This window comes from Rattus norvegicus, chromosome 6 (assembly GCF_021556685.1).
Source record: "Rattus norvegicus strain SHRSP/BbbUtx chromosome 6, alternate assembly SHRSP_T2T, whole genome shotgun sequence".
Lineage (NCBI taxonomy): Eukaryota > Metazoa > Chordata > Mammalia > Rodentia > Muridae > Rattus > Rattus norvegicus.
Genome location: NC_141539.1, coordinates 60,405,656 through 60,420,819, shown reverse-complemented (window position 1 = coordinate 60,420,819; position 15,164 = coordinate 60,405,656). Strand labels below are relative to the sequence as shown.

Genomic DNA, 15,164 nt, shown 5'->3' with positions numbered 1-15,164 from the left:
TTGCCCTTGGCAGAGGATCATTTCCTGTTTTCGAACAAAAGTAAAACAGAATGAAAGCAAATGAAAAGAAAGACAAAATTGAAACGAAACAATCAAATACTAAACTAAACTAAAAATAAATCCACTTAAGCTGACTTTAAAATATAAAGCATTATGTTCTCGGATGCAAAAGTTTCTTTCTAACGTCTGTAATCTGATACAGTATATTTTGTTAATCAGAATGAAGAGATCTGTGTTACTTAAAACACATAGAACAATGTACAAAAGTTCTAGGAACTAAAATCTATTCGAAAATAAAGAGCAAAAAGTGACTTCGCTTGATAGATTCTAGTGCTAATACTTTTAAATATGGGTGATAGAAAAAAGAGACAAGGTAGGTAAAAATACACCTTATCCCCTTTTGGGTTTTCTTTCTTCTGAATTATATGCATCCTCAATATAGAAGCCAGGATACAAGAGCAAGATACAAGTAGCAAAGGGCAACTTCAAACTAATTGTCATCTTCTCTCTCCTTTCCGAATGCTGGATACACAGGCATCTTTTAGTTTATAGCTGTCTTAATAAGTTTATGCACAGAAATACATGACTATTTCCTAGGGTGTGACATCAACGTTGGGAAATACCACACAAAATCCAGTACTTTCATGGTGTCATTTACAGTTTACTGTCAAAGGTATATTTCTCCTTTTGCAAGAAGAGAAATCCAATAATTCATTAAAGTTGTATTATTATATTTACCTGATGATTCCTTATTGATGGAAAGAAAGTATAATTATTAACATAGGATATATATGTATATATATATGTGTGTGTGTGTGTGTATATCATATAAATCACAGCCTATAGATTTTTTCTTATCTACATCTTGATTTGCTGTGTAAATGCATAAAGATTCATGTGGCCGCCAGAAGTAGACATTGACCTCTCCCTCTTATGCTCTCTACTTCTATTTTTGAGATAATCATCAAAGGTAGAACGACCTGGCATGGCTGGATTTCTTGACCAGTGAGTTCAGGGAGCTTTCTGTTTTCTGCTTCTAAAGCCATGTGTGCCAGTTTGCCTAGCTTTCAATGTGAGTGACGAGATCAGAACCCAGGTCCTCTGTTCACACGGTCAGACTGTCAATCATTGAGCCATCTTTCCTGCTCAAGGAAGTTACCTTTAGCAAATGCACAGATGTTATCTTATGATGTTTATACACACCATAACTTGTGAAAACACAAAAGAAGACAACCAAACAGAAGAGGTTTGAAAAGATATGAAAATAAAACAAACATAGCACTAGAAAGGGAATACAATAAAGAATAAATAGGTAATGATAACCGCTGTACCAAGCAAAAATCACGATTATGAATAAAATACTATGCAATTTAATACTGTAAATGGACAATGAGTAAGATATCTGAAAATTAAAACTTAAGTAGGAAAATTTATACTGTAGTAGTATTAAATTTTATAAGTGCTTTGAAAATGATTTTACTTTATCAAAAATTTCGAACACATATTTTATAAAGTTTAGAAACTCCATATCTAGACATGTAATCCAGGGAAAGTCTATGTATATTCACATGCATAAGGAGACGTAATACATTCATTTTAACTGTAGTGCTGAACCAGGAAAATCTAGAAACAACCAATAGTATATGAATATCTCTTGATATAAAAACATGGGAGGGTATTTTTAATAATAAAATGAATAAACTGCATCTACATGAAACAGAATGATATATTTTAATTTTCAATGAAATATTTAGGACAAGAAACCATAAATGGTGTGATAACATTTTTTCTTTTTTCTTTTTTTCGGAGCTGGGGACCGAACCCAGGGCCTTGTGCTTGCTAGGCAAGCGCTCTACCACTGAGCTAAATCCCCAACCCCAGCGTGATAACATTTTATTATTATCAATTTTTTTTAGAAGAGCTGTTTGTGTTTATCTCTTCTAATTCTGTATCTAGAGATAAAGACAGACAGGTTTTTGCTTTTCAGATTCTAACATTAGAGACAGAATTCACTTTTTATTTTCAGTTTTGGTTGTTCCTCCGAGATCTTGGTTGGTAACACAGGTTTTCCTCAAACTCATTAGTCTTGAACTTCATCCTTCCACGTTCTCTGGTTGCAGGTGAACACCACCAGGCCTCACTCCAGAATTTACTCTTTTTTTTCTTTTTTTCTTTTTGTAGAGTTTATTTTTTATTGGATATTTTTTATTTATATTTTGTTTTTTTCTCTATTTTTTAATTGGGTATTTCTTATTTACATTTCAAATGTTATTCCCGTTCCTGGTTTCCTGCCCATAAGCCCCCTAACCCCTCCTCCTTCCCTTCTATAAGGGTGTTCCCTCCCCATCCACCACCCCTTACCGCTCCCTGCCCCGGGGTTTGAGATAGCCTTGATCTCATTGGGTACAGGTGCTTGAAGACATCAAGTACAAGAAAAGGGTTAACTTTATTAGGTCATTCTCCAAATTTCATCTGGCCATGTGACGTTACTAACTCACTGATCTTATAGCATTATAATGTGTTTCTGGACAGGGCACACTATTTTATCTTTTAACAATAATTTAATATTTACAAAAGACCATAAATGACTAAAATTATAAATACATATAAAGTAAAACATCAGCTAAATTTAATGTAATTGCTGCTTATATATGCAGAACTTGCAGCCAATAAAGTATTTAAAGTCTGCATAATACCCCCCCAAACACACACACAAAACACGATAAAACTGCATTTGCTATAAATATAACAAGACTCATAGTTTGGCTAAATATGTGCTTTAGTGTCAGATTGAAATGAAATTTTATATTAAAGCCATAGTGTATGCACCAATGAAAGTCAGACGCACCATTGTCCTTACATGCATAGTGAACAGATGTAAAGTTGAAATGATATGGCTGGCCGTAAAACATATTTCTCTAACATCAGCAACTACAGCTACCCCCGAATCACCATTGTGATATGTATTCAGCCATGTGACTAGGAGAATTCTTTATGCTCCTACTTCCCTGTATGCCTTTCTGCAGTCGATTCCATGGGCTCACAAACAACAGAAATCGACATTTCTCCACTTGTAGAATCACATCCTTTTGCAGATTTCTTTGATGACCAAATGTCATAAAAGAGTAGAAATTTGGGGGGAGGGTCACTTACGTACACTATCATATCATCTGCAAATAGTAAAACTAAACATCAACAAACCAAATAACCCACTTTTTAAAATGGGTAGGATCCAAACAGAGAGTTTTTAACAAAAGAATCTCTAATGTCTGAGGAACACAATGAAATGTTCAGCATTGTTAGACATCAATAAAATCAAATCAAAATGACCCTGAGATTCCACCTTATTCCAGTCAGAATGGCGAAGATCAAAAACTCAAGTGATATATATATACCATGCTGGTGACTTGGGGAGCAAGGGAAACACTCCTCTGTTGCTATTTGGGGTGCAACCTTGTACAACCATGTTGGAAATCAGTTTGGCAGTTTCTCAGAAAACTAGGAATAGTTTTACCTCAAGACACAGCTATACCACTCCTGAGCATATACCCAAAAGGTGTACCACAGGGACACTTGCTCCACTATGTTCATAGCAGCTTTATTCATAATATCAAAACCTGCCAGAAGCTAGATGTCCTACAACTGCAGAATGGATGTGTACCTCTACACAATGGGATACTATTCAGCTATGACAAACAAAGACATCACGATTTTTGCAGGTAAATGGACGGGACTTGAGAATATCATTCTGAAAAACATAACCCAGAGCCAGAAAGTCACATAAGATTTGCACTCGCTTTTAAGTGGTTATTAGTCATAAAATGGAGGAAACCAGACTACAAACCACAGTCCCAAAGAAACTGGGTAATAAGGAGGCCCCAAGGGAGGGTGCATAAATCTCACCCAGAAGAAGAATTTGGTCATATGTGGTGGATGAAGAGAGGAAATTAGATAGGAGAGGAGTTGAGGAAGGGGTGATCAGGTGTGGGGGTGGAGGGAAGTGACTGAGAGTGAGAATGGAAATCCATGGGCAGCATCTCTGGGATTAGCTGGAAACCTGGGACAGAGAAGAATATAAGGAGTGACAAGCTGAGATTCCTACTAGAAGGAGATAAAGAGACTGAAGTGGCAACTTCCTGTAGACAGGCAAGACTTCCAGAGGAGGCAGGGGGACATCAATACTCCCACAAAATCTTCAATCCAAAATTTGTCTTGCCTGCAAGATGTACAGGGATAACGATGGAGCAGAGACTGAGGGGACAGCCAAACAATGACTGCTCCACGTGAGATCCTTCTTGTGTGGGAGAACCAGCTCCTGACACTATCGATGATACTCTGCGATGTTTGCAAACAGGAACCTAGCATAACTGTTTCCTGAGAGGCTTTATCCAACAGTGGAGGGAGGCAGATGCAGAGATCCACAGCCAAATATAATGTGGGGCTTAGGGAGTACTGTTGAAGGATAGAATTAGCAAGCCAAAGGGGCCAAGGACACCACAAGAAGACCTACAGAGTCACCTAAACTTGACCAATAGGGGTTCACAGACACTGACTAGACCACCAACCAGGGAGCCTGTATAAAGACTGTTGTGTAGATTGGTTTTCATATAGGACCCCTAACTATTGGAGCAGGGGCTGTTTCAGTCTTTGTTTATTGCAATTGGATCTTCTCCCCTACCTGGACTGACTGATTGGGCCTCAGTGAAAGAGGGTGTGCCTAGTCCTCCTGGGACAAGATGGTACCAAGATGAGTGGGGTGGTATCCAATGGGGGACTTATATTTCTCTGAGGAAAGGAGGAGGGAGTAAATGGGACTAGAGACTTGTGAAGGTAGAACTGGAAGGGAAGAAAGGAGGAGGTTGTGATCAAGATGTAAAGTGAATAAAAAATAAGGTATTAAAATTTATTTAAAACAAAAGAGTGAATTGTGCAGGACCTGCTTCATGGCATAGAGCAGGTTTAGCATTCATATGCCTGCCCTTGTGAACTGGACAATGAAGAACCACACAGAGGTAATACTGTCACCCCACTGGGCTCCTCCTGTGCCCCTTCATTTCAGCTGCCCCTCAAAGGTTAATGCAGTCTAGGGAGAAAACTCAGTGGAAGCAGCAGAGTCACCTACCCGAGAGTATGAGGGAAATAAATTTTTTTATTTGAGGCCATTAAGTTTGGGGGTAGTGTGTTACATGGAAACTAGAAGAGCAAGAAATATCCAATTTTAATATATTAAAAATGTAGAGATAATTTAAAAAGCAGTGAAGGAAAATCCATTGAAACATGACAGTGCTAACTGCTGAGATTTCTGTGTATTTTATTCAGGTATTTGGGGAACAAAGGTCATCTCAGGGTGTGGTCTATTTGATATGAAATCAATACATATTTAATTCATTCTTCTATTAAGTTTAAAGGTTACGCCAGTATGCGTTTCTCCATTTTGTTGAATGGCATCCAACGGCAGGTGTTGTCAGTATAAGTTTAATATTTATTGAATAAATGGATGTTGAATTGTTCTGTTCCTGCTGCTGTGAGTGTTGTCTGTGAAGTGTAGCTTGTTTGTCATTGGCATCACAGGTATTAGCCACATGCCAATGAATGCAAACCACATTTTTCTTCCTGGGTCACCTTGCATAGGCTTATTTTTTTTTTGCATTCATTTTCCTAAAAATCTCATGGTACCATTTCTAATGAGCAGAAGAGGGGTATGAACTTGTGTGGGTGACAAAGTGGGGATGACCTGAGAGAATCTGGGGGAAAAACATAATTAGAATATAATATATGAAATAAGTCTATTTTCAATAGATTATACATATGTTTATTTTAGGCAGAAGATGTGTTCATTACTATAGTAGATACAGAGTCATAGATTCTAATGCAGAGAAAAACATCCTTAGTGTCTAAATATAAAAAGTGTCCAAAACATCAAAATATTTAAGGCTTTTCATCTCATTAAGAAAGGGAAACAAGATAGTTATGGATGGATGGTGCAAGGCTAAAATGTGAGCGTCAAGTGGGGTGGGGGAAAGAGGGGTTCGGGGAACAGAATACAGCGGGGAAACCTAAAACTGAGTAGCATTTAAGAAACTGTATGAAAGTCTACTACAGTTGAAACTTCCTAAAATATGTACATACATGAAAGTGTTTTAAGTAGAATCACCAAGTAATGGACGAGACACTCCTCCATTTGGCCATCTATTGTCTCCAAAAGAAGTTTCCAGTACTGGAGTTGGGGTTATATATAATTAAGGTGTTGGTTATAGGGGATTCACAGGAATCTTCAAACAACCCAGGCTATTGGCAAGACTCTAGGTTGCTCGTCACAAACTGACAGCATGGCCCCATTGCTGAACACGCACAGAACCATTGAACATGGAGATATTAAACTGGTGGTTACGATTACATAGAACCTTCTCCTCTATGTTCCAGTGTCGAGTAGTAAGTACTACATACTCTCAAAAGAGAAATGTAAAAATCAAGCCAGCCACCAATCTTTTATCTACAATGGTATACTGCCTGCAAGATATTTTTGGGAAAAAGCAGAACAAACCCTGTGAAAGGAACCAACCATTAAATTATTTGACTTACGGCCCACTCTAGAAGATGGAACACGTACTTGACACTGCTTGGGGGACCACAAAAACAAGACTAGATAGCTAAGGGATCTACATTGAGAACAAATAATACTGGAATAAAAAATGTAGTGATAAAGTGACTCCTATGATATTCTGCTATATTCATATTTCAGTGTCTTGCTCAGCTGTCATCAAAGAAGTTTCCTCCTGCAGCAAACGGTAACAAATATAGACTTACAGTCAGCATGGGAAAGATGGACCATTTAGGCTTAACTAGGATGACTCCATTAAATACATCCCTTCAGAGTTCAAGAAACCCCATAGAAAAGTCACTAGAATAACTTTAAGAGCCAGACAGATCAAAAACATGAAGAAAACAAGGCCTCCTGGATCAGTATGAGCACAGCACATATAATCTCACAGAGCAGAAGTAGTATGCATGGGCCTGCATGGGTTTATACCAGGTCCTCTGTGTTTATATTATGTTTTTCAGTTTAATGTTTTTATAGAATTCTTAAGTATGCAAACAAGTGAGTTTCTGATTCTTGTACATTCTCTTGGGCTCCTTCTCTTTTTCTGTCTTACCCAATTTCAATGTGCGAGCTTTTGTTCTATCTTATTATATTTTATTTTATTCTATTAAAAAATGAATGAATGAATACCTAGCCACGAGGGTAAAGGTTAACAACTGACCTGTCACTTATACTTTCTGGGAGATGGGAAATCAATGTTGTTTAATAAAGTGACACGGGGCATACCAATCACTCCCTCCAAGATAGGCCTTATGCTCAGGAGTAGTTGACAAACATATAATGTATACCACGGTGTTATCTATTTCTCTATCTTGCTATCTATCTATCTTTCTATCTATCTATCTATCTATCTATCTATCTATCTATCTATCTAATTTTCCTGGGTTACACTTTGGTGTTTTGTTTGTTTGTGGTATGATTTTATTTTATTTTATTGTTTTTGTGGGGATTGTTGGTGTATTTAATTTTTTTTTGAGGAAGAACTTACATTACATTAGGTGGGCATAAAAAGGGAAAGTTGATTCCCAATGAATATGTATTGATGACCATGTCAAGATCTCTCAACATCTCTGAGCATTGAAAAGACAAAGCCTTCCCTGGGTCAGGCTCAGAATAATGGGAAAGCTTAGATTTCACAAGCCACTTACCTTTTGATAGAACCAATGTGTGCAGAACCATTCCTTCCTCATCCAAATGACTACAACCTAACACGTATATACACTCTGAAAAATTTACAGAATTCTAAACACCACACATTAACAGAGCATATCACACATTTCTAGAGCACAAGGCAAATCATAGTCACCTGCTGTGGACAAACTAAAGCAGTCCCATATCCCAGAGCTGGAATTAAAGTGAAAACATATTTTATAATTTTTCTGTGTTTTTTAAAGAAATCAAAACTCTAAAATCGTCAAACTACAAGCTATCACATAAACTATTGCAAAGATATATGTTGTAATGACTATAAATTTGATAAAATATTGGAATCAGTTTGACATTGTAAAGCCATATACACTTTTGAATAACTATCTCACTTATATGAAGTTTGCTATAAGAATAATATGCTAACATGCATGGCTTGATGTATATACAGTGGAATTCCTGGCATCAGTACCTGTAATGATGCAACCATGAAGAAGAAGAAGAAGAAGAAGAAGAAGAAGAAGAAGAAGAAGAAGAAGAAGAAGAAGAAGAAGAAGAAGAAGGAGAAGGAGAAGGAGAAGGAGAAGGAGAAGGAGAAGGAGAAGGAGAAGGAGAAGGAGAAGGAGAAGGAGAAGGAGAAGGAGAAGGAGAAGGAGAAGGAGAAGGAGAAGGAGAAGGAGAAGGAGAAGGAGAAGGAGAAGGAGAAGGAGAAGGAGGAGAAGGAGAAGGAGAAGGAGGAGAAGGAGAAGGAGGAGGAGGAGAAGGAGAAGGAGAAGGAGAAGAAGGAGAAGAAGAAGGAGGAGAAGGAGGAGAAGAAGGAGGAGAAGAAGGAGGAGAAGAAGGAGAAGAAGAAGAAGAAGAAGAAGAAGAAGAAGAAGAAGAAGAAGAAGAAGAAGAAGAAGAAGAAGAGGAGGAGGAGGAGGAGGAGGAGGAGGAGGAGGAGGAAGAGGAGGAGGAGGAGGAGGAGAAGGAGGAGAAGAAGGAGGAGAAGGAGGAGGAGGAGGAGGAGGAGGAGGAGGAGGAGGAGGAGGAGGAGGAGGAAAGGAAGGACTAATTAGATATCCTGACAATGTAGATTCAACTTGCTCCAAGAATTTTGACACCCTTTATAAGCAGGAAGTAATCTAATGATAATGTCTCCCTCTTTCCAAACCCTGAATTTATTCAGAGAGTTCTTTCCCTACCTCTCTGTCTTTTTTCTTTCTTTCTCATATTTAGTGTTAGGAGGTTGAAAGAGTAAGAGAAATGGGGTGGAAAAGGATAAAAGAAAAAGCCCCAAAAGTAGCAAAAATCCCGGTACAATAGCTAATTTCAGCTGTCAACCTGATCCCACTGGAAGGAAGAGACTCAATTGCCAACATGCCTGTGAGTCACTCTGTTAACTAGTATAGAATGGCCTTGCCCACTGTGGGTGATAAGATCCTAGGTGAGCTTCTGCTGTGTTAAGAGAGATAGCCCTGGGAAGCAAGCCAGGAAGGATCATTCCTCCATGGTTTCTCTGCTTCAGTAGTGACTCCAGCTCCTGCTCTGACTTTCCACAGTGATTAACATTAACTTAGAAACATAAAATGAACTAAACTCTTCTACTCTGTCATTGTTTTATCACAGTAACAGAAAACAAACTATGACACTATTCTTTGCTAACAGGAGAAGGTTAGGACTTATGCTTCCACTTAAATAAACCAACATGTTGATTAGTCTCATAAATTGGCATATTGTTCAGGAACAAAGCTTAACATGTTCTAAATATTCTAACAAACACAAATGATGAGTAAGACTGTTTAAATATTTGCTGATTATAAAATAATAGATAACCCTAAAGGATCTCTGGAAGATCAATCTTAACAATCACTTATCAAAACATATCTTTTATTTTAAAAGTCTCATCTTTCTTTATTCTATAATTTAAAGGATTTTTAATAAAATAACATGGCTGCTCTGGCATGGGATGACATCCAAAGACCTCCAAGAGCTGTGTGATCCAGATAGAATGAGGACACATCATACACCTTTTATTCCTCTGTCTGGAATACAAATATGCCCTGAATATACACCTTAATCCCAAACAATATAGGTAATATAAGGTTCGTTTGGAGAAGAAAGCAGCTATGTATGAAAGTAACATCTAATTGATGAAGGAAAAAGAGACAAATCAGAGAAAGATTTGACAGAATAAGTCAGGGATAAAATATGCCCATTCTCATAAGAACACACAAAAGAGTAGTGGTGTAGGGGAGAAGGCAGGTTTTTGTGTGTGTTTGTGTTTTATATTTTAATTTCTTTATTTTTATTCTTTAATTATTTTTTATAGTCCAGATTTCATCTCCTTGCCAGTCTGCTGCCCCCAAGTGCTCCTCATCCCATACCTCCTCACCCAACCCAACCCCTGTCTCCAATAGGATGTCCCCATTCCCTCACCCCAAATTCACTAAACCTCCCCACTTCCTAAGGCCTCAAGTCTCTCCGAGTTAGGGACATCTTTTCTCACTGAGGCCAGACCAAGCAGTCCTCTGCTGTATATGTATTGGGGGCCTCATATTAGCTGGAGTATGCTGCCTAGTTGGTGCTCATTGTCTGAGATATCTCAGGGATACAGGTCATTTGAGACTTCTGGTCTTCCCATAGGATGGCCCTCAGTTTTACCAGGATAATTTTACAGAGACAGGTAGGTGAAGGCAGAATGAGAATGAGACAGAAGTTTAAAACAGATTGTCAGAGTTAGATGCTAAGAAGAGAAAGTCAGCATCTCAGAGTCACTGAGAGAAATCAGTTTGAATCAATGAGCATGGAGAGGAGTTCGAGCCAGAGCAGATGAGTTGAACCAGCCAGCCAGAGTTCAGAAACAGCTATAAAGGGTGAGCTTATTCAGCAATAGCCTCTGAGGTAACAGTTATATCTAGTGAATGGAAGTTACTTTTACATATGATTACTTGTGTTAAAGGTTATTCAAAAGCATCAAACACTTCTTTGTTTTCAAAACTTTCTTTAATATAATTAGATGCTGGTATCTTGCAAAGCCACTTTTACCATTAATTTCTTGAGAACCTACCATGCACACTGGTTTTCTTCAAAATATTCACAATGTATTTTGTCCAATCTTCATAACTTAATGATATCAACCAAGATTGTGGGATAAGAATACCATGACTTACCAGTATAACTATCTAAAAGTTATACAAATAGTAACTCAAGATATAGTGCACAGATAAATGTAGCAACAAATACTTGGCAGAAATTGAATAGAGAGAAAAATTATTTCATGAATGCATAAAATAATTCAGCAAAAGTCTTACCTCAAATGCAAATGATAAAGATTCAATGAGAGGCTTTAAGTGACCAAATCTGTACAGGGTTAGGAACAACAGACACCGGAGAGTTTCCACAATCGCTGCCTTGGGTCTGAAATGACGTTAATATCTATTACCTTTAAATAATGTCTCTATGTGCTTATGTCCTACATAGCAATAAAATTTACTTTTGCTTTTCAAGAGAAGTATTTAACATAATTGAGTGGTATGTTTCTAAAGTACTTTGAATATTGTGTTAAAATCCTAAGAAAATATATCTTCTAAGGAAAACCTGTTTTAACAATTTATTGTCTAATTAAAACAGTGATAAACTACGCCAAAACAATAAAATATCAACAAATATATGTCTAGAGTATAAGGCATGTGAGGCTCTCTTTAGTAGTCTACTGTTTTTTGCTTTAATCAATAAAAAAATGGCTTAGGAGAAAAACTGATATAGTTCACCAATTTAAAACAATGGTACAAATACTAAGTTTTAAAAATTAAATTATGAAGTCCACATTATTCTGATATTTCATAGTGGTGTGAAAAATTCATTTCTTGCCTTTGATCCAGAAGGAAACCAATGGATGTCAAGGTCAGAATAATGAAGCAGATCCTCAGGAGAATAGTTACCTGAGATAATACCTGTCAAACAAACACAGAGGTCAAAGGAAAGAATTCTTTAGAGGATTTAGGAGGAGCATTAGCAGCCAATGCTGCTGTGGAAACAGTCTGTACTTTCCAGAATACCTTTTGATACTCTCTTCACAATGGAAACAGAGGACTTTTAGTGTTTTCTAGTGCCAATTGAAAACCTCATCAAGGAAACATATATTTTCATCAGGAACTTTTTTTTTCCTTTTCTTTTTTTTTTTTTTTTTTTTTTTTTTTTTTTTTTTTGGAGCTGGGGACCGAACCCAGGGCCTTGCGCTTGCTAGGCAAGCGCTCTACCACTGAGCTAAATCCCAACCCCAGGAACTTTTTTTTTAAACTGTTATTTTTATTGTCTCCTTTAAATTTTTGATTTCTTTAAATATTTGAAGCATCTGAGTCCCTAATCATGGATAAAACATTTACATTTAAGAAATAAATATTATGTTCTTGTACATATTTTTAACCTGAACAATTCATTCTAGCTAGAATTACAAACTTTATTCATATAAGTAATATATAAAAGAAAATGTATTCAGAAGAGCTGTGTTGGCTAGTGGTTTCATATTTATTTTCATTTTTCAATTTTTTATATGAAAGCTAGAGTCAACAAGAAGAAAGAACCTCAACTGAGAAAATTCCTCCAAAAGATTGACCAGTCAATACTGTGGGGACATATTCTTGATTAATTATTGATATGAGAGAGCCCAACACATTTGAAGTTGTGCAGCTCCTTAGCATCAGAAGCTGGTGAAAATGTAATTGGACAAAAGGGTCATGTTCCAGACACAGAATGCAGCAGAATTTGGTAGCTTCAGCCAAGTAGTTCTGACTTGAGAGAACAAGAAAGACGATAACATTCAAAATGTAAATAAAACTTGTTCAATGAAAGAATAAAAAAGAAAAGAAAAAAAGAATAGAAAACTCTCCTTAAGTGACTAAGAAAAGTTACTGAGGTTAGATAGGTGGGAGGCCATTGCATGAAGCTGTGAAGGTAAAGCCTGGACGGATTTGGAGATCAAAATGCTAGAGATGCCAGCACTATGGGATATCTGCTGAGGAAAGATGCTAACAGAGAGTAGAATAAGGCCAAGAGAGAGAAGGGTGCTGTAGTCTTGAACCTGAGATGAGTTAGAGAACTGAATAACATTTTGACATCAGGTATGGAGATACAGAATTTAGAGTTTGCCCAGCTGGTTTTCAGTCTTGCTTTTGGTCCAATATTTTCACACCTCCCATATGTTTTAGAATGGGAATGCACAGCCTATGCCATGCCATTATAAGTTGGAAGCATATAATCTGCCTTTTTATTTAAATTAGGTAGGGGATTACACTTAAGACATTGTATGAGTCTCAGAAGAGACTTTGAACTTTGGAGTTTTAAACCTTGTTGAGATTGTGATAAACTATGGAGACGTTTGAAACTAGACTAAACACGTTTTGCATTATGTTATGGCTATAAGTTATAGAGGCAAGGGAGTGGAATGTGTTGATTTGAATAGGTATGTCCGCTTCTGGTCTTCATCTGCACCCAGAGCTAAGACTGTCCCACAGCCTTCCAGACCCAAAACCTGCCCAGGGAGAGCTGAACTCCCAGGAGCACTCTCACTCCTAAGGCCACAGCTGAGAATCCACTTTCACTCCACTAATTGTCCAAACGGGGACCCTCGAGGAGCGCACAGGGCACAGGAACATCTGAACAGTCTGGGACCATTCCTGTCTCCATCTGTGCCCAGAACTAAGGCTGTCCCACAGCCCTCTGGACTCAATGCCTGCCTGGAGAGAGCTGGTCTCCAGAAGTGCTTTTATTCCTAAGATAACAGACTCACAAGCATACAGAAGGGACAAGCTCCAGTCAGACAGCAAGACCAACTAATGTCAGAGATAACCAGATGGCAAAAGGCAAACACAAGGACCTAAGCCACAGAAACCAAGACTACTTGGCATCATCAGAACCCAGTTCTCCCACCAAAGCAAGTACTGGATATCCCAAGAACCCAGAAAATCAAGATTTGGATTTAAAATCATATGTCATGAATATGATAGAGAACTTTAAGAAGGACATAAATAACTCCCTTAAGGAAATACAGGACTAAACAGATGAACAAGTAGAAACATAAAAAAAAAAAAATCGCTTAAAGAGTTACAAGAAAACAGAAGCAAACAGGTGAAGTAATTGAAATAAACAATCCAGATCTAAAACTACAAACAGAAACAATAAAGAAATCAAAAAAGAGAGACAACCCTGGGTATAGAAAACCTAGGAAAGAGATCATGAGTCATTGATGCATCACCAAAAGAACAGAAGAGATAGAAGAGAGATTCTCAGGGGCAGAAGGCACCATAGAAAATATTGAAATAACCATCAAAGAATATGTAAAATGCAAAAAAAACCTCTTAATCCAAAACATCCAGGAAATCTAGGACACAATGAGAAGATCAAACCTAAAGATAATTGTTATAGAAAAAGCAAAGACTCCCAACTTAAAGGGCCAGTAAAAGTCTTCAACAAAATTATAAAAGAAAGAACGTAAAGAAAGAGATGCCCATAAATATACAAGAAGTCTACAGAACTCCAAATAGATTGGACCAGAGAAGAAATTCCTTCAGTCACAGTCACATAATAGTCAAAACACCAAATGCACAAAACAAAGAAAGAATATTAAAAGTAGTAAGGGGAAAAGGTCAAGTTACATATGAAGGCAGACCTATCAGAATTAAACCAGACTTCTCATCAAAGACTATGAAAGCTAGAAGATCCTGGACACATGTCATACAAACCCTAAGAGAACAACAATGCCAGCCCTGGATACTTTATTCAAGCAAAACTCTCAATTACCACAGATGAAGAAACTAAGATATTCCATAACAAAACCAAATTTATAAAATATCTTTTGACAAAGCCAGTATTATTATCAAGAGGATAATAGATGGAAAATTCCAACACAAGGAGGGAGACTACACCCTAAAAAAATCAAGAAAGTAATCTCCTTGCAATACATCCAAATGAAGAGAGCCATACAAACATAGTTCCACCTCTAACAACAAAAATAGCAGGAAACAAGGATCACTATCTTTAATATCTCTTAGCATCAGTGGGCTCAATTCCCCAATAAAAAGACATATATTAACAGACTGGATACTTAAATAGGATTCAGCATTTTGCTACATACAGGAAATGTACCTCAGTGACAAAGATAGACACTACTTCAGAGTAAAAGGCTGGAAAACAATTTTCCAAGCAAATGGTCCCAAGAAGTAGCCATTCTAACATGGAATTTAATCGACTTTCAACCAAAAGTTATGAAAAAAGGGGCAGAAGAACACTTCATACTAATCAAAGAAAAAAAAATCTACCAAGATGAATTCTCAATTCTGAACATCTATGCTCCAAATGCAAACGCATCCACATTCACAAAAGAAACTTTACTAAAGCTCAAAGCATACATTGCATCATACACAATAACTGTGGGAGA

The 15,164-nt window shown here is 37.3% G+C and overlaps 1 protein-coding gene across 1 annotated transcript in view; it reads right to left on the bottom strand.

The window, feature by feature from the left end:
* The window catches only part of Agmo (alkylglycerol monooxygenase), a 343,612-nt gene that overhangs the window by 155,577 nt on the left and 172,871 nt on the right, over positions 1–15,164 (bottom strand). The window contains 2 exon segments of the mRNA NM_001135899.1: positions 11,041–11,146; positions 11,600–11,682. Of these exon segments, the coding sequence (NP_001129371.1) occupies positions 11,041–11,146; positions 11,600–11,682 (189 nt within the window).